The sequence below is a fragment of the Notechis scutatus genome, chromosome 1 (assembly GCF_049901735.1).
Source record: "Notechis scutatus isolate UNSWTSFEM ecotype Mainland chromosome 1, rNotScu1.2, whole genome shotgun sequence".
In the NCBI taxonomy this organism is placed as follows: Eukaryota; Metazoa; Chordata; class Lepidosauria; order Squamata; family Elapidae; genus Notechis; species Notechis scutatus.
Window position 1 is genome coordinate 339,547,705 of NC_142009.1, and position 19,560 is coordinate 339,567,264.

Below are 19,560 nucleotides of genomic sequence, written 5' to 3' on the forward strand. Positions count from 1 at the left end.
AGCGGAAGTACAGTAATTCTTAATGTATCCCACATAGATGTTTACCCACAAGTCTTCCAAGATAAAAGTTGCTAAAATGAAATAATGTCTGAGCTCTCCCAAGGGGAGCTGGCCATGCCATCTTAGGTTGTTTAGCAAACAAGCAATTTCTTGTGATCCATGAAACTTAACTGGGCTCAATTTTGTCTTCAATAACAACTCAAACTAGGTAAGAGAAAACACAATTCATATTAATTTGCCTCAAGGCCATCCATGTGGCACAGTCTGCTTCTTCTCTGCTAAAGCCTTGGTGGGATGTTGTGGAAGCCACCTGCAGTTCAGCTTTGATATATGGTCTAGGAAGGAAGGTGAGAATTATGAATGGGCTGGCTCTCCTGCTGCTCCTCTTTTGGCTCCTGCCTTCAACAACTCATAAGATAATGCAAACCATATGTGTAGTGAGGAACCCTCTACAAACTGTGCAAGACTACTACAGGTCTGGGGATCTCATTATTGGAGAGAATTTGCTCCTGGAAAAGTTTTCTCTCTTTGAAATGATAGAGTTTGACGGTGAGCCATCAAACACAAGAATTAGCAAGAAGGTATGTTTCACCTGAAAGGGAATGGATTAGAAGAGTTTCTGATTGATTACTGAGTTAAATTTTAAATTAACTAAAATAAGGTACAATGGGATTGCAAGGGGAAACAAACATCTTATTAAAAGAAATATTATTGACCATCCAAGTTTTGCAGGAAATGATGACAAGGAACCATAGGGAGATAAAAGAAATGATACATGATATGATTAAGAGACCAGAAAACTATTACCAAACGACATTAAACAACAAACAAGAAGTCCAGGAAATAGAAAACAAAATAGAAAGAATAGAGGAATGGACAAGGGAGGGAAACTGACAAATGATACAAAAAGATACAATAGAGGAAATAGTTAAAGCTGAAATAGGAATGGTGAACTATAGTGTGGAAGACCAAGAGTTAGAAGGGGATACCCAGGAAGATATTATGAAGTCAGGAAAAAAACCATTGAAAAGTGTATGGAAGGTCCAAAAGGGTGAAGAAGCAACAGAGATAGAAGAAATACTTAGATTGAATGAGGTAAGAAGATACAGGATTACATGGGAAGAGTATGGGAGACATGCCAAGAACTGAACAAGAGTTGAGATATGAAAGCAGACAAGAGATGAGGGATAAATGCAGAATATTGTTTAACACAGAAGCTATACCATCAAGAATAGAAATTAGAAATAGAAATAAGGAATGAAAAGTGAGGATTACCTAGAAGAACCTTTAAGGAATTGATATATAGATATGTAGAAATGTAAAGTAGATAAAGATAGATATTAATAACAAACATAAATAAGGATAGAAAATGTATGATAAAATTGTATGTATGTCAAAGCAAAATGCTGTTGAAAATGTAAACATGATTTGTACTGGTGGAAAACAACAAAAATCATTTGTGGTATAAAGAATAGAAATTAGAAATTAGGAGAATACCTTTTTTATTTGGGAACTATTCTATAGTAGAAATAATGGCAGAAATTAGAAATCTGGATATCTAAACATAGATGCCTAATGAATAGAGAATAACTAAGGTTAGGAAACTAGGATTATTTGGCAGTTAATTGATTATAATTGTGATGTCAACTTGGTTTTATAGTTGTTTGATAGTATTAATGGACTACAGATAAAAATGAATAGAGGACGTAAACATACAATGTAAAATTCATAACAAGGATAAGTGAAGATGAAGATGAATAGATATTGAGAATAATAGTTATAACTATTGTATGTAAAATATTTATTATCAGTCTGTAATTAAGAATGTAGAGATTGCACCCAGACAGTATACTGTTACTGTGAATATCAAGAAGTCAAGAAGAGTTGAGATATGAAAACAGGGAAGAGATGAGGGATAAATGCAGAATATTGTTTAACACACAAGCTATACCATCAAGAATTAGTCCTCATAGAAATTAGAAATAGGGAGAATATTACCTTTTTGATTTGGGAACTATGCTATAGTAGAAATATTGGTAGAAATTAGAAATCTGGATATGTAAACATAGATGCCTAATGAATAGAGAATAACTAAGATAAATAAACATTAGGATTATACGCAGTAAATTGGCTAACACTACTGTATGCATAAGATTTATTATTGGTATGTAATTAAGAATGTGGAGATTGCACCCAGATGAAATACTGTTACTGTGAATAATGAAATCCTACGCATAACCAAGAAAATTGTACAATAACAAGTACTAATATGTGATGTATAACAAAGGAAAAGTACAATAAAAATATTGGGGGGGGAAGTTTCTGCTTTGCTTAGGATTCAGATAACAGATAATCAGAGTTGGAAGGGACCTTGAAGGTCATCTAGTCCAAACCCCCGCCCAAGCAGGAGACCCTGCACCATTTCTGACAAATGGCAATCCAAACTCTTCTTGAAAGTCTCAAGTGATGGCGCTCCCACAACTTCTGAGGGCAACTTCTGTTCCATTGGTTGATTGTTCTCACTGTCAGAAAGTTTCTCCTTATTTCCAGGTTGAATCTCTCCTTGTTCAGTTTCCATCCATTATTCCTTGTCTGACCTACAGGCACTTGAGAAAATAGCTTGACTCCTTCCTCTCTGTGGCAGCCCCTCAAATATTGGAAGATCACTGTCATGTCTCCCTTGGTCCTTCTCTTTACTAGACTCGCCAAGCCCAGTTCCTGCAACCGTTCATTGTATGTTTTAGCCTCCAGTCCCCTAATCATCCTGGTTGCTCTTCTCTGTACTTTTTCTAGAGTCTCAACATCTTTTTTATAAGGTGGTGACCAAAACTGGATGCGGGACTCTAGGTATGGCCTTACTAAGGCTTTATAGAGTGGTATTAGTACTTCCCTGGATCTTGACTGTATCCCTCTGTTAATACAATTTAGGATTGCATTGGCTTTTTTGGCTGCTGATACACACTGCTGGCTCATATTTAGCTGGTTGTCCACTAAGACTCCAAGACCCCAGGATTCAGAAGACTTCGTTCATAAATTATTATTCTACTGATGTTTGCAGGTTCTGCTTCAGTTGAGAAGTCTTGGTGCATTCCTAGATAAAGACCCATTCTTCTAAAGTAGGCTAGAATGTTTCAGTTTCATCAGGAAGATGATAAACAGCACAATAAGTAAGGAAGGCTTCCCCCTCCCCTCCTCCCCCCAAAAAACATTTTGCTTCTCATCCAAGAAGTTTCTTCAGTTCTAACTTCAATTCCTGCTTGAGAAGCAAAACATTTTCAAGGAAAAAGAATCAAACTCCAGTTGCATTTTGAAAAGCATCTTTGGGAAAACCATGACCTGGACGATTGAGAATTTCCATAGTCGCCTGTTTTGGAATCATGAAGGGTATTTTGTAATGGCCTTGAGCAAATCTACCTTATGGGCTCCAGCGGGGCATTGTGAACAGCAGTGTTCCAGAGCTGAAACAGCCTTCAAAAGAACAATCATACTGCCAAAGCTGCTCACAATATTTCTCATGTGATGAGTCATGGATGCCTAGAGTTGCAAATGTGGTATTTTGCAGTCCCTTTCTAAATTGACCATAGTTTCAGTACCATTAACATAATTTTCATAACTACAATTTCTTGTCCAAAGGCTCACAGCCAATGGATTCACCAACTCAAACTTCATGAGAATACAAACAAACTAAAAGAAAGGTAAACTCTACTACCACACAAAAGTTTCCATGATAGTCTAGAATGTTCCAGTTTCATCAGGAAGATGATAAATAGCACAATAAGTGAGGAAGGAAATGTGAAAGATTTACAAAGAAATCAATACCAGTTGCTTGGATGAGTTTGAATAGAATAATTATTTATTATATATGAATAGAATAATTATTTATTATATATGTTGTATATATATATATTTGTTTTCTGAGGTTCTCGCGGGTATTTGTATGTGGATCTTTGGTTATTCGGGTTTTCTCCCGCGTAAGATTCAAAGTATCTAGGCAACGTTTCGATGAAGTCTCATTCATCATCTTCAGGCTTGCTTCTTCGGCTCTGTGCTTCTCAGAGTGATGTGAGCTTTCAGCTGCTTCTTCCTTCTAACTGCCAGTGGGGGTGTGACTTGACTGGGTGGGGGCTTGGCTGCGTTCCGATTGGGTGGGGGTGTGTTCTCATTGGTTGGAGGCTTGGCTGTGTTCTGATTGGTTGGGGGCTGGCCGTGTTCTGATTGGCTGGAGGCGTGCTCTGTTCAGGTGGGGGCTTGGCCGTGCTCAGCCTAGTACCAGCTGCTGGGGATTTGAGCTGGTGAGCTGGGATCTTGCTGTTTGGCTTTGAGTTCGTGGTTGTGCCACATCTTCATGGTGGGGGTCAGTTCGCTTCATGTATGGCTCAGATGGGTTTGAAGTGGGTAGTGATGCAGCTGCAGTGCGGCTTCTGGTCTGTGGTCGTGTCTCATCTTCTGTGTGGGTGTGAGTCTGATTTTTACGTGGAAGTGTGGTGGTGGCATCTTGTGTGGCCCTCGTGGGTGTGGGTCTGGTGTCATTCATCATGTTGGATACTCGTCTGTTCATGAGGGCGGGTTTCCAAATGTCTGGTAAGCGGGAGGTGTCATCTCTTTTATTCATGCTGTGTGGGCGTTTTTCTATCTCTATGGCTTCTCTGATTATTCTGCTGCTGAAGTGTTCAGTTTTGGCGATAGTTCTGGTATTTTTAAAGTCAATCTCATGTCCTGTGGCTTTGAGGTGTTGGACCAGGGAAGAGGTCGGTTCTTCTTTTTTGATTGAGTTCTTATGTTCTTCAACGCGTGCACTTATTCTTCTGTTAGTTTGTCCAATGTATGTGGTGAGGCAGGCAGTGCAAGGGATTTCATATACTCCTTGGTTTTCTAACTCGATTTTGTCTTTAGGTTTTCTTAGGATGGTGGATATTTTTCTGTTTGTGCAGAATGCTGTTTTAATGTTGTGTTTTTGGAGGATCTTGCTGATTTTGTCTGTAGTGGCTTTTATATATGGGAGGAGGGCTTTGCCGTTCTCTTGTTCTCTGTCTTGGATTTTGGTTGGGGTTTCTTTTTGGATTAGGTGGGTGATCTTCTTTCTTTGAAATCCATTGGCTGTTAGTACGTTGGTGAGAGTGTTTAGTTCGGTTTTTAGGTGTTGTTCATCAGCTAAGCATTTTGTTCTGGAGATGAGTGTCTCAGCTACGGAATTGATCTGTGCTGGGTGGTGGTGTGAGAGTGCGTGTAGATAGCGGTTTGTATGTGTTTTCTTTTGGTAGATGGTGTGTCCTAGGGAGCCATTGGGTTTTTTGTATACCAAGACATCTAGGAAGGGAAGTTGATTGTTAGCTTCTGTTTCCATGGTGAATTGTATTTTGGGGTGTAGGCTGTTGAGGTGTGTGAGGAAGTTGTTCAGTTTTTCTTTCCCGTGTGGCCAGATTATGAAGGTGTCATCTACGTATCTGAGCCAGAGTTTGGGTTTGTGATCATATTTTTCTAGAGCTTGTGTTTCAAAGTGTTCCATGTAGAGGTTTGCGATGACAGGTGAGAGGGTGATCCCATGGGTGCTCCTTCTATTTGTTTGTATTTTTGTCTGTTGTAGGTGAAGTATGTATTGGATAGACAGTGATTGGTCAGATCTAGGATGTGCTGGGGGGGGGGTTGTATTTGTTTTGGATGGCTGTCAAGGCTTCTTTTATTGGCACTTGGGTGAAGAGGGATATGACATCGAAGCTCACTAGTAGGTCGCTGGGTTGTAAGTTTTGTTTCTTTATGATCTCGATGAACTGGAATGAGTTTCTTACATGTGAGTTGATGGATTCTGCATAGGGCTGTAGTTGTTTGGCGAGAAATTTGGCTAGGTTTTGTAGAGGTGAGCCTATGGAGCTGACTATTGGTCTAAGTGGAGTTCCTTCTTTGTGTATCTTGGGGAGACCATAAAGCTTAGGGCATCTGGAAGATTTCTCTCTGGGTATGATTCTTTGCTGGATTTCTTCACTGATGGGGGAGGCTTTTATTTTGGATCTGGTGGTTTTTTCTAGGTAGGTGGTGGGGTCTGTCTTTAGGGGTTTGTATGTGGGGTCTAGGAGTAGGTTGGTTAACTTGGTTTGGTAGTCAGATGTGTTCATAACCACTGTCGCGTTGCCCTTGTCTGCTGGTAGGATTATTATGCTGGTGTCTTCTTTCAGGTTACGTAGTGCAGTTTGTTCTTCTTTGGATAAGTTGCTTTTGGGTGGTTTGCTAGTGCAGAGGATGTTGGTGATTTCGAGTCTGATTCTATTAGCATCATCAGGGTTGGTTTTGGTCAGGCTGGTTTCAACTCCGCATATGTTGGTTTCTGTGGGGATGTGTTTGGGAGCAACAGCAAAGTTGAATCCTTTTGAAAGGACCTTGGTTTCGGCTTCGGTGAGGATCTTGTCTGAGATGTTGTGCACTGTTTGTTTCATGTGTGGCTGTGAGGGGAGAGGAGTTGGTTTCTGGCATTGTTGTAGTTTTCTGAGTTTGTTGGTGTGGGTGTCTGTCTTGAGGGTGGTCTGTGTTTCGGCTCTCCAGACAGCGAGTTGTTTGGATTTGTCCCAAAGTAAGGGGTGAATCTTGTTGCTGAGTCTGAGGTGAAGTGTGAGAAGACCTTTGTTGATTTGGTCTAGGAGAAATCTTTTTGTGTGAAGTTCATTTCTAATTAGGGCCAATTCTGTTCTTTTTAGGATGCGTTTGGTGGCTGCTGTGTTGGTGTGGAATTTCAATTGGAAGCTTGTGGGAATTAAATTTTGATCTTGGCAGTTGCATAGGAATGCGAGGTCACATAAAATGGAAGCTCTTTGGACTTCAAGTTTTTCATAAGTCCTGGTCAGATGGTGGGTTTCCTCCCCGTAGAGGTGCAATATTTGTTTTCTGAGGTTCTCGCGGGTATTTGTATGGTGGATCTTTGGTTATTCGGGTTTTCTCCTGCGTAAGATTGGGAGTATCTAGGCAACGTTTCGATGAAGTCTCATTCATCATCTTCAGGCTTCTGTCTTCAGCTCTGTGCTTCTCAGAGTGATGTGAGCTTGCAGCTGCTTCTTCCTTTTAACTGCTAGTGGGGGTGTGACTTGATTGGGTGGGGGCTTGGCTGTGTTCTGATTGGGTGGGGGGGTGTTCTCATTGGTTGGGGGTTTGGCTGTGTTCTGATTGGCTGGAGGTGTGTTCTGTTCAGGTGGGGGCTTGGTTGTGCTCAGGTTGGTCTTAGTTACTGGGGGATTTGAGCTGGTGAGCTGTGATCTTGCTGTTTGGCTCCGAGTTCGTGGTCGTGCTGCATCTTCATGGTGGGGGTCAGTTCGCTTCATGTATGGCTCAGAGGGGTTTGAAGTGGGTAGTAATGCAGCTGCAGTGCGGCTTCTGGTCTGTGGTCATGTCTCATCTTCTGTGTGGGTGTGAGTCTGCTTTTTACGTGGAAGTGTGGTGGTGGCATCTTGTGTGGCCCTCGTGGGTGTGGATCTGGTGTCATTCATCATGTTAGGTACTCGTCTGTTCATGAGGGCGGGTTTCCAAATGGCTAGTAAGCGGGAGGTGTCATCTCTTTTATTCATGCGGTGTGGGCGTTTTTCTATCTCTATGGCTTCTCTGATTATTCTGTTGTTGAAGTGTTCGGTTTTGGCGATAGTTCTGGTATTTTTAAAGTCAATCTCATGTCCTGTGGCTTTGAGGTGTTGGACCAGGGAAGAGGTCGGTTCTTCTTTTTTGATTCCAAAGAAAGAAGATTACCCACCTAATCTAAAAAGAAACCACAACCAAAATCCAAGACAGAGAACAAGAGAACGGCAAAGCCCTCCTCCCATATATGAAAGGCACTACAGACAAAATCAGCAAGATCCTCCAAAAACACAACATTAAAACAGCATTCTGCACAAACAGAAAAATATCCACCATCCTAAGAAAGCCTAAAGACAAAATCGAGTTAGAAAACCAAGGAGTATACGAAATCCCTTGCACCGCCTGCCCCACCACATACATTGGACAAACTAACAGAAGAGTAAGTGCACGCGTTGAAGAACATAAGAACTCAATCAAAAAAGAAGAACCGACCTCTTCCCTGGTCCAACACCTCAAAGCCACAGGACATGAGATTGACTTTAAAAATACCAGAACTATAGCCAAAACCGAACACTTCAACAACAGAATAATCAGAGAAGCCATAGAGATAGAAAAACGCCCACACAGCATGAATAAAAGAGATGACACCTCCCGCTTACCAGCCATTTGGAAACCCGCCCTCATGAACAGACGAGTACCTAACATGATGAATGACACCAGACCCACACCCACGAGGGCCACACAAGATGCCACCACCACACTTCCACGTAAAAAGCAGACTCACACCCACACAGAAGATGAGACACGACCACAGACCAGAAACCGCACTGCAGCTGCATCACTACCCACTTCCAACCCCTCTGAGCCATACATGAAGCGAACTGACCCCCACCATGAAGATGCAGCATGACCACGAACTCGAAGCCAAACAGCAAGATCACAGCTCACCAGCTCAAATCCCCCAGTAACTAAGACCAACCTGAGCACAACCAAGCCCCCACCTGAACAGAACACACCTCCAGCCAATCAGAACATGGCCAACCCCCCAACCAATCAGAACACAGCCAAACCCCCAACCAATGAGAACACACCCCACCCAATCAGAACACAGCCAAGCCCCCACCCAATCAAGTCACACCCCCACTAGCAGTTAAAAGGAAGAAGCAGCTGCAAGCTCACATCACTCTGAGAAGCACAGAGCTGAAGACAGAAGCCTGAAGATGATGAATGAGACTTCATTGAAACATTGCCTAGATACTTCCAATCTTACCCGGGAGAAAACCCGAATAACCAAAGATCCACATATATATATATTATCAGAGAAGCCATAGAGATTGAAAAAAGACCTGAAAGCATGAGTAGAAGAGATGATTCCACCAGATTGTCAATCAATTGGAAGCCTGTACTTACAAACCAAAAAGTCTCCACACCACTAGCCAGGCAAACACCTGGGCACAAACAGATCCCCCCTGGTACCTCTAGCTCAAACACACCCCAACCAGGCACCCAGATGAAACCTAGCTTCCTGACAAATGATAGACGTCCATTTACCCAGAGCCAAGCTGCACTAAAAGCCTCCAATACAGGAACACAATGTTGCCAGCCAATCAAGACACACACACAAAAAAGCCACAAAACAGACAGAAGATATTAGAAACACCAATCAAGCAGAACACAGCAAACTCCAAGACCAATAAACACAGACCAAGACTCCCAACTAATCTGGAGGAAGAAAAAACCATTCTGGCACAGCAGTAGGCTAGCCCCAAATTTAAAATTGAAACAACTGTAAAAGTCTGAATCATAGACTAACACAATAGAGAAGACTGATGATGGCAGATGAGATTCTGCCGAAACGTTTCTACAACTTTAAAAGCACAACTATAATGATGTGGGAAAATACCCGAACAAAGCTGAATACCATATATATGTATGTATGTATGTATGTATATGTATTAGAATTTTGTGTGTATTTCTAAGGCAAAGTACCAAGCGGAATTCAAATGATGAGAGTTATATGATATAAGATAGATGTTAGAAACTGAATGTTATAATTCCATAATGAATAAATTAAAGGTTTATTGAGATTTTATATGACAATAATTATAAGATTCAAAGGTGCCATACTTTAATTGACAACTATAGAGGGAATCTTGCTTTTCAATGCCTGGAAGGGGAGGGAATTATTTTTTTCCCCTCTCTCTTTTGGGATGATGATGGAAGAGTATATATGAAATTGTAAACAGGACAGACAAAAGTATAAGTATAATGAATAGAAAGATATAGAAATTTGGGGAAATAAATGTAATTGAATTAGAAAGAAATGAGATAATTATAAAAGAAGATTAAGGAAAGTAAGGGGAAAATATTGAGAAATTGAAAAAATAGTGATAAGATATGAAAGTGAATATGTGAGATGAATATGTATTTGAGATTATGTCTGTATGGAGATTTGATAACCTGGAATCATGCTGTTCTCAAAAAAAGATGTTTTATTTGTTATATTTTGTTAAAACCCAATAAAACTTAAAAAAAAGTGAGGAAGGGTATCAAGGTATTGAGATTTAATAGCTGACCAGCTGCTGTAAGGCTGATGCAATGAGGATGAATCAGCGTGGTTATTACCGCTTTAAGACTGAGGATGGATCCTACAGGGTTTTACCACTTTAAGAAGCTGTGCATATAAATGAGGCCATAAGAGGGTATATCTCTCTCTCCTCCTGTTCATCTCCATTGTAATTCTCCATGCAGAGTAATGAAGACTGATTGCTTGCCTGGTATGTGCCTCACAGGTATATTGATGTATATAGTATTCCTGTATATAAACCACTGTTAAAAGGCAAAGCCTCTGTGTGCTGTATTGTGCTCCTCTCTCCTTTTATTGTGTTGTCTCACAATAGCAGTCACACTGCAAACAAAGGGTGTACATGTCAGATACTGCGCTGGCTTAGTAGAAAAGTCATTTCTATTATTTATTTTGACAAAAAAACATGGTGGAAATCTCAAAAGAAAGGACAAATCCAGTTGCAATGGGGACGTGTGCTAACAACAGGAACACCCTGTTTTGAGACCATTCATGGTCTTTTGCAATGATCTTTAGCTGATCTATCTTCTGGCCTTCAAGTGGAGTATTTGAAGAGAATGGTTCCCAGAGCTGAAAGAGCTTTCAAAAGGATAATCAAAGAGCCAAATCTATTTAAGATACGTATTTCTCATATGGATGAGTTATGGTTGTTTAGGGTCACCACCTCAAAGTCCAAGACAGCATACATACAAGCACACTTAAGCAAAGACAATCTCCCTTAGCACACAAAAGCTTCTCTGCTTTTAAAATACATTCCAAGGTCTTGTTCTGGTCCGGTGGAAGCAAGTGGAGCTGGCAGCAGAGTCGAACAGTGAGGAGGTTGGGGAGGAACATGGGCCAGTCCTGGAGACTGAGGAAGGCTTGGACAAGGGCTCTTCATTGGAAGCAGAGATGGGGCCAGGGCAGGCTGGCAGTCATCAGCTGCCTTTGGAGTTGGGCAGCAGTGAGGCAGGGGAGCAGCTGGAGCCGGTTCCCAGCCTGTGCACGTACAGAGTTGCCAAAAGAAAAGAACTCTAATGAACTAAGGGCCCACTTGGGAGTAAAGCCTAGGTGGACAGTGAATGGCCCCTCCCATTGGGATGAAAAGAGAAGCAAAAGGGGAGGGGGCTTTTGCAGGAAACAATTCATATGTTCCATCATTGTGAAGATCTGTCTGCATCTCAGAGACTCTCTGCCAAGCCCTTCCTTGTCAGCACTGCTTTTGAAAATATTTACTTGGCAGCTCTCCAGGCGAGATAAGGTCTGTACTACTAATTACATCCTTGAGAGACTGCCAGGCCTTTGGCTCAATGTGAATGCAAGAAATTCACCTTTGTTTAATAAAAGGGGTTCTGCCAGGACAAATAGTCTGCTTAGTGCTTTTGGGGGAAGCCTAGGTCAGAACACATCTTCAATTCCACTTCAGCACAAATCTTGATTTGTCATTTAGGAAGGACAAGAATGACTGGGCTGCCTCTCCTGCTGCTTCTCTTCTGCCTCTTACCTCCAACTACTGCTAAGAGAAGGCAAACGGTATGTGTGTTGCAGAATTTGTTCAAGCCTTATGGAAAACTAAACTATTACAGACCTGGTGATCTCATTATTGGTGGGAATTTACCCTTGGGAACTCTTATGTCCTCCAGAATACCATATTTTCGGAAGGAACCATTCCAGCTTAGGTTTAATATGTTGTAAGTTTCACCTGGCATGGAAAGATGCATTTTTTTTTTTTACTGTGTTCAGGACTCAGGGATTCCTTTCAAAAACTCTTGTCCTAATATTCTAATATCCGAGTGCAGTTCTTGTCTTTAATCATAAAATAGGCTAGTATTCTCAATCATTCTAGAAATCAATATCAGGAAGATGATAGAGCACATAAAAAGTGAGGAAGGAACAATAAATTTGAAACTGTGCTGTCCTAAAAAACTTAATGTAATGTTCATTTAGAAAGAAAAACATAGTACAAATCTCAAAGAAAAGCTTAATAATTTGTCAGACCAGTTTTGTATTGTGGTGACCAGTTCTGGTCATAAAAATAAAAAATAAAAAGATTTGGAGACTCTGGAAAGCATGCAGGGAAGAGCCAGAAAGATGATTAGGGGACTGGAGGCTAAACGTATTAAAGGACAGATACAGGAGTTGGGCTGTGTCTAGTCTAAGGAAAAGAGGGAATAAGGGGACATGATTGCACTGTTCTAATATTTGAAGGGCTCTTATCATGCTATCATGTCTCCCCTAGTCCTTCTTTTCATTAAACTAGACATACCTGGCTCCTGCAACCGTTCCTCATATGCTTCAGCCTCCAGTCCCCCAATCATCTTTGTTGCTCTTCTCTTCAATCTTTCTAGAGTCTCAACATCTTTTTTACATTGTGGCGACCAAAACTGAATGCAGACCAAAACTGAATGTTAGACCAAATCTATTCCCAATGTTTGCCTACAAAAATACAGTCTAGGAGTAGGTGGATTAATTTGTGTGTCATGACAGAGGGATAAAGATTGAAAAATGACTGAAATAATTAGGAGATGTGCAAACATACCTAGAAACGTTGAGGATAATATTTCGTGAGGAATAAACTTTGATGAAAAAGCAAATGTGGTTAAAGAAAGACAAAGAAATTCATGCTTAGAAGGAGTTGATGATTTCCCCAAATCTTCCTACCTATTTTTAATTTTTATGGGAGAAATTAAAGGACTGATACAGGAATTGGGTTGTGTCTAGTTGAAGGAAAAGAGGGAATAAGGGGACATGATTGCACTGTTCTAATATTTGAGGGGCTCCAACAAAGACAAAGGGGTCAAACTATTTTCCAAAGCACCAAGATGGGAGACAATACTTGGAAACTAACAAGGAGAGAAGCAAAGTAGAACTAAGGTGAAATTTCCTAATGGCGAGAGCAATTAACCAATGGCACAGCTTACCTTTTCTCTTTGTCACTAAGCCATACAATTTTAATCAAAAGGCATTTATGAAAAAAAACCTTCAATTAAACCAGGGACTTACTATTCCAAACAACATCAAAAATGGCTAAATTTAAACCACACATACACCCATATTTCTGTTATGTTCCCATTGTTTTCTTTACTACAGACCTATACTCAAGAAATATCAGCAGTTCTTTTCCTTAGTATTTGCTATCACAGAGATCAACAAGGATTTGGTTCTCCTCCCCAACATCACACTTGGCTTCCAGATTTGTGACAATTTTCAGATGGAGAGGAGGATTTCCGTAATCAGCCTCTCCTTTCTCTCCACAAGAGGCCAAATGGTTCCAGGTTATAAATGTGACAGGCAGGACCCTCTGCTCTCTGTCATTGGAGGTGATAACCCCAAATCCTCAAGGCGGATGGCCTCCATCTTCAACATCTACAAGGTTCCACAGGTAAGGGGGCTCCATTGGTTACAGTAAAGAGTAGATAAATAACAGAAACAAACTCAGAAGGCAAGCATGAAAATGAAGTTGTTCAAGGGGATATTCTATAGTTCAATTCATTTTTTTATCTTATGCTTTAATATATGTTTTTATATAAACCACAAGGAAACAAATAATGAAATAATTCTGAAATGCTGTATTTCCTGAGAAAAATTAATTTCTAACTTTCGTAGAAGTTTAGCCACATCTCACTAGCAGCTCTTCCCCAGGAAGAGAAGAATAAGCTTACTGTAATCAATGTGAGTCTGCCTGACTGCTAGGTAAAAAACTGCATGTGATGTTACCCACTAAATTCCACATGAAACTTTACTTTGTATATGAAAGAGGAATCTCCCTTTCTCCAGCTCGGTGTTGGCTTTGAGATTCCTCAGGAATACAGACCAGTTTATCCTTCCTTCTTCCGGATTAATCCCAGTGACTTTGCTGAGTGTGTGGGTTTAATCCAGCTGCTCCTGTATTTCCAGTGGAACTGGGTTGGGCTGGTGACCTCTGAAGATGACACTGGAGAATATTTCATCTCAACTCTGATGCCAATGCTGAAGGAGAAGGAGATTTGCCTGGCCTTCAGTGAAAGAATTTCTGATGAATTTAATGTTATATTTAATAAATTAATGAACCACATTTTGTTGAAAGCTGAAGTTATTATTCAGTTTGGAGACTCCTCTGATATAGCAAAATTTTGGACAGTTCTGAACGTTTGTGTAAAATATAGAAAGATACAGAATGTTTGGATCCTAACATCTCATTGGAAATTTACTCTGGAAGGAGACATTTTTGAAGGTGTAAAGACTTTGCATGGGGCTTTGCAGTTCAGGGACAGCGCTGGTGATGTCTCAGAATTCAGCCACTTCCTCCTATCTTTAGAGCAGTTGATTAAAGAAGGGGAGATCTTTCTCCTGAATTGGTGGGAAATACTCTTCGACTGCAGTATTCCCAAACCAGGCAAGGTCCCTCCAAAATGGGCACCACACTGTACAGGAAAGGAGAATTTACAGGATCTTCCAGATTTTATTTTTGAAATGACCATGGATGGTGAAAGTTACAATATCTACAATGCCATTTATGCTGTGGCACATGCATTGCATTCCATTTATGGATCAGGAGTTCAACCAGAGAGGCTGAAGCATGGAAAGAGGATCTCAAATGTGGAGCCATGGCAGGTAACCTCTGTGGTATTTTATCCAGTCCACACATTGATAGAGAGTAACCTTCTCATATGCATTTCTTCATATCATATCAAGGGATATCATATCATGGCATCTCTCAAAAGATTAAAACAACAATTGCTTCAAAATCAATAATATGAATTAAATATAATGTTTTGTTGAAAGATGGGGCAAAAGAAAAGTAACCTAAACTATAATATCCATAGAAGAAAGATCTTCATATATGGTCCTGAAACGTCTTCAACTAATTGTCCCTGAGTTTCCGCAGGTGACAAAGAAGGAGGGTGTCATCTTGGAACAAAATGATAATCTGGGTGCATTTGTGCAACATGCAACATGCTTCACGAGGACTCTTGAAGTCCTAATGAGCATATCTGCAGAACCTGCTCAGTTTCCTGAGCAGGTAGCTTGAATCCAACGTGTAAAAGGATACCCAGCTCAATTCATTTTCATCCCCTTTTACATTTATATGAATTAGCATCATGTGTGACTCCACCCCATATGTTTAGTTTGCTATTTCTTGTAGTGTTAAGCTGCTTAATAGAATAACAGAATTGGACAGGAACTTGGAGGTCTTCTAATACAAGCTCCTACTCAAGCAGCAAGGCCTATACCATTTCAGACAAAGGTTGTCCAATCTCTTCTTAAAAACTTACAGTGATGGAGCAGCCACAACTTCTGGAGGAAAGTCATCCCTGTCATCAAGTTTAAACTGGAGTTCTGAAAACCAAAATACAAATATCCTGTGACAAAGACAATCTTTTGTATTGTTGAGAATTGAGTCAAATATTTGATGTTATTCCTGATTGCTCACATCTCAAACAAGGGACAAACGGTAGCTTTTTAGATATATACCTGTTTCCTAAGATGACGGCCATCACAATTGACAGAAGCCATGATGTCTCATATCTGTCTTTCTGCTAATTGTTCCAATTTCTGAAGGCCTCTTTTCTTTCAGATACTTGCCAATTTGAGGACTGTCCACTTCAACAACAGTGTTGGAGATGAAGTTTCCTTCTCACAAAATGAATTGCGAACTGCTCATTATGATATTGTTAACTGGGTTGTCCACCCCAATAAGTCTTTAGTGTCTGTGAAAGTTGGTCAAAAGGATCCCAGGGCTGCCCCAGGCCAGGATTTCAGCATTAACTCTGATGCGATCACCTGGGCTCCAAAGGTGAGCGGGAAGGAAAGGTTGTAAACTCAGTAAAAGAATCCATCTCTCTCTTAGGGATGCTGAACATCCGTCTAAGGTGAAAACATTGGAGGTTAACAAATTTTATGACTAATCTGTTAAAATCCAACAATGGGTGGGAATTCTGCTTGAAACCAGGATGCTGTTAGATCAGGCTGTGATTTCCATGGACCATTCTTGTTCAGTTGGGTTGTCATCACTCTTTCTTTGAGAGAAGCAGTAGTTCAGTGTAGCAACTCTGAAGTTCAAGATCCAAACTTTAGCCTCCATTGGTGATTCACTAGTGCCACTGATTCCCCCAGGAGCTTTTCCTTTCCCTTCTTTTTCTATTAGATCTTGGTGAACAATTTCTTATGAAGACATTCTCAGCAGGAAAATAAGAATGTGGAAATGAATAAATGAATTGTGTTATTGCACAGGACACCTCAAACATTTCTCTCTTTTTCTTTTAGAAGGTGCCCTTTGCCAGGTGTGGCAAGAAGAGGTGTCAGGCAGGAGAGAGGAGAAGAGTTCCAGAGGGCGAGCCAGTTTGCTGCTATGAATGTGCCCCTTGTCCAGAAGGAACTATTTCAAATCAGACAGGTGGATCACTTTTCAAATGCAGATCTTCCAGGATCTAGGGAGTCATTGAGTAGATAAAGATGCTAATTTGTCATATTTGTTTATACTACATCAGAGCATTCATACTCTTCTGCAGAAACTTTCAATTAATGGATCTGAGCTGTCCTGTCCCAACAGGACATTTTTTTTTCTCCTCAATAATTTTATGCAGGATAGTTTTAGGGTACAGTGGATGGGTGCCCTACTAGCCTTACCAATTGTCACATTCCAACAGGAAAACCCTCTGCCAATTCTCTGAAAGAGTGGCTTATGGGAGCCAAGCTTTATCACTCAATCTTTAGGGGTCCTTCTTCTGTCAGCACCTTCTGTCTCCAACAGAACTGATACACCTGTTAGAGAACGAGGAGATCCATCCATCTATGATTTCTAGCGGCCAAGAGTCACCTTAGAAGTGAGAGCAGAGGCATATAATGTTTAATAATTAATAATAACCCTTAATAAATAATAATAACTTTTCCCTGAAAAAATAATGGCCGAATGGGAAGATCTGGAGTACAAAGCAGAGACCCTGAGCATGTCAAATATGAAGAAATCAGGAAATTCAGGCAGTTCTAATGAATATAAAGATTTATTGCAATCTTAAGATCCATTCAAGAATCTGAACTACAAACGGTCAAAGTGAATTGGGGGTGGATAAGAGTCAATGGAATTCAAGGTGGGCTACATTTAGATCTCTTCTGGGTGGGAAGCAGAGGTGGTATTCATCAGGTTCTGACCAGTTCTGGCAGCAGAAATTTTGAGTAGTTCAGAGAACTGGCAAATACTACCTCTGACTGGCCCCGCCCACATCTATTCTCCACCTCCCGAGTCCCAGCTGATTGGCTGTGTCTTCTTTTGTTGCCCTGCACAGGAGAACGGAGCTGGAAAGCAGGTTAGTGGGGTGGGGAGGGAATGGGACTTTGCAGTAACCTTCCCATGCCATGCCCACCAAGCCATGCCCACAGAACCAGTAGTAATTTTTTTTTAATCCAACCACTTGGTGTGGAGGGACTCTGGACTGATAATGCATTTCATCCCTATGTCAGCCTAGTCCTCTCCTCAGAGCCAGAGGTAAGCCAACAAACAACCTGCACGTATAAAATATAGCATTCCTGGCTGATAGACCCATCCATCTTCTGAGGGTTCCAGTTTAAAGTGGAAAAGGGAAAGTTTCCAATCTCTCTCACACTGAAAGCCACAGCAGTGACAACTTAGCAGTGATTGGAGATGACCTTTTCTTTCTCACAAAAACTGACCAGGCCTGTTGGAACTGAACAGATCCAATTTTCTGGCTTACCTTTCCCCAGAATCATCCTGAATGAAGGATGATTACCCCTTCTTGATGCACCATCAACTGCACTATATCACTACCAATATCAGTTGTAGTTTGGCCAATGCAAAAAGGGGACAGTCTTGTCAATTCTTGGAAAGTGACGATGGTCGTGGCAGATTATGCTGAAATCCTTATACAAAAGTTCTTAAATCTTCATTTCAGATGCAGCCCACTGTGACCCCTGTCCTAAAGACCAATATCCCAACAAGGAGAAGGACCACTGTATTGCCAAGAAGATCCACTTCCTTGCCTATAAAGAGACCCTGGGATATGCCTTAGTTTCTCTGTCTCTTTTCCTTTCTCTGATCACAACTGCTGTCCTGGTAATTTTCTGTAAACATCATGACACACCGATTGTCAAGGCCAACAACCGAAATCTCACTTACATCCTCCTGGTCTCCCTCCTGCTCTGCTTCCTCTGCTCCTTTCTCTTCATTGGTCGACCTGGGAAGTTCACTTGTCTCTTCCGACAAACTGCCTTTGCCATTCTCTTCTCCTTTGCAGTTTCCTCTGTGTTGGCAAAAACTGTCATGGTGGTTCTGGCCTTTATGGCTACAAAACCAGGGAATAGGACAAAGAAACTCTTAGGAAAACCTCTGACCAATTCCATTGTCATAGCCTGTCCTCTGATCCAAGCAATTCTTTGTGCCATCTGGCTGATCACCTCTCCCCCATTTCCCAACATGGACTTCCACTCCTTGGAAGTTGAGATCATCTTGGAATGTCAGGAAGGCTCAGCTTCCATGTTTTACACAGTCCTGGCTTATCTGGGTTTTCTGGCCCTCATCAGTTTTATCATGGCCTTTCTGGCTAGGAAATTGCCCGACAGCTTTAATGAAGCCAAGTTCATTACTTTTAGTATCCTGGTCTTTTGTAGTGTTTGGATTACCTTCCTCCCCACCTATCTGAGCACCAAAGGGAAGTCCATGGTGGCTGTGGAGATCTTCTCCATCTTGGCCTCTGGGGCTGGCCTCTTGGCTTGCATCTTTTCCCCCAAATGCTACATTATCCTAGTCAGGCCTGAACTGAATTGTAAAGAGAATATAATGAGGCACAGAAATCCCTGATTCATATGGGGACAGAGAACTTGATTCTGACTTTGGGACATTTTTATATTTGATGTTATTTTTGATGATAATGTATGTATTAATCAGCAACAACTACCATGCCTTTCAGTTTACTAAAGTACGAATTGTTCCCAGATGAGTCCCATGATCAGTTTAGAAAAAAAAATGATATTAAAGATGTGGATATTAGTTTCAAGCATGATTGTTTCTCACTTTATTTATTTTAATTATAAGAGTTTTTAAAACATTCTTGAGTTGTCTTTATTGTTAGTGTTTTTAAGCTTGATTGTTTGCACAGATTCCTGATATTGTGCTGAGTTCCCAACTAATGTTTTCATTTAATTGACTATTAGTGTATAGTAACTTTAAATGAGCCACAGTGTCTTACTTTCTATTGACATACTAGAGAAACATAGTTTATTAGTAGAGAAGATCATGTTAAATCGATATCAATGGATATTTTCTAATCTTCGGTATTGTTAATAATTTTTATCCAGTCCCAATATCATGAAGATGGATGGACAGAGGGATGGATAGAAAAAAGGGAGGGTGAATGTGTGAGAATAAATGGAATAAATCATGAATTGTTCACTATTAAATAGGGAGGAACAGACAATTATAAGTTGTTGTCTTCTTTTTTTAAGAACTTACA

The 19,560-nt window shown here is 40.7% G+C and overlaps 1 protein-coding gene across 1 annotated transcript; it reads left to right on the top strand.

Moving 5' to 3' along the window:
- Positions 1 to 897: 897 nt before the first annotated feature.
- Positions 898 to 19,099, top strand: LOC148133615 (vomeronasal type-2 receptor 26-like). The gene is made up of 7 exons (XM_087952047.1): positions 898 to 1,095; positions 3,634 to 3,695; positions 13,205 to 13,496; positions 13,892 to 14,707; positions 15,672 to 15,890; positions 16,361 to 16,490; positions 18,004 to 19,099. The coding sequence occupies exons 1-7, from the start codon at positions 898 to 900 to the stop codon at positions 18,906 to 18,908; spliced, it is 2,622 nt and encodes an 873-aa protein (XP_087808173.1). The 3' UTR covers positions 18,909 to 19,099.
- Positions 19,100 to 19,560: the final 461 nt, after the last annotated feature.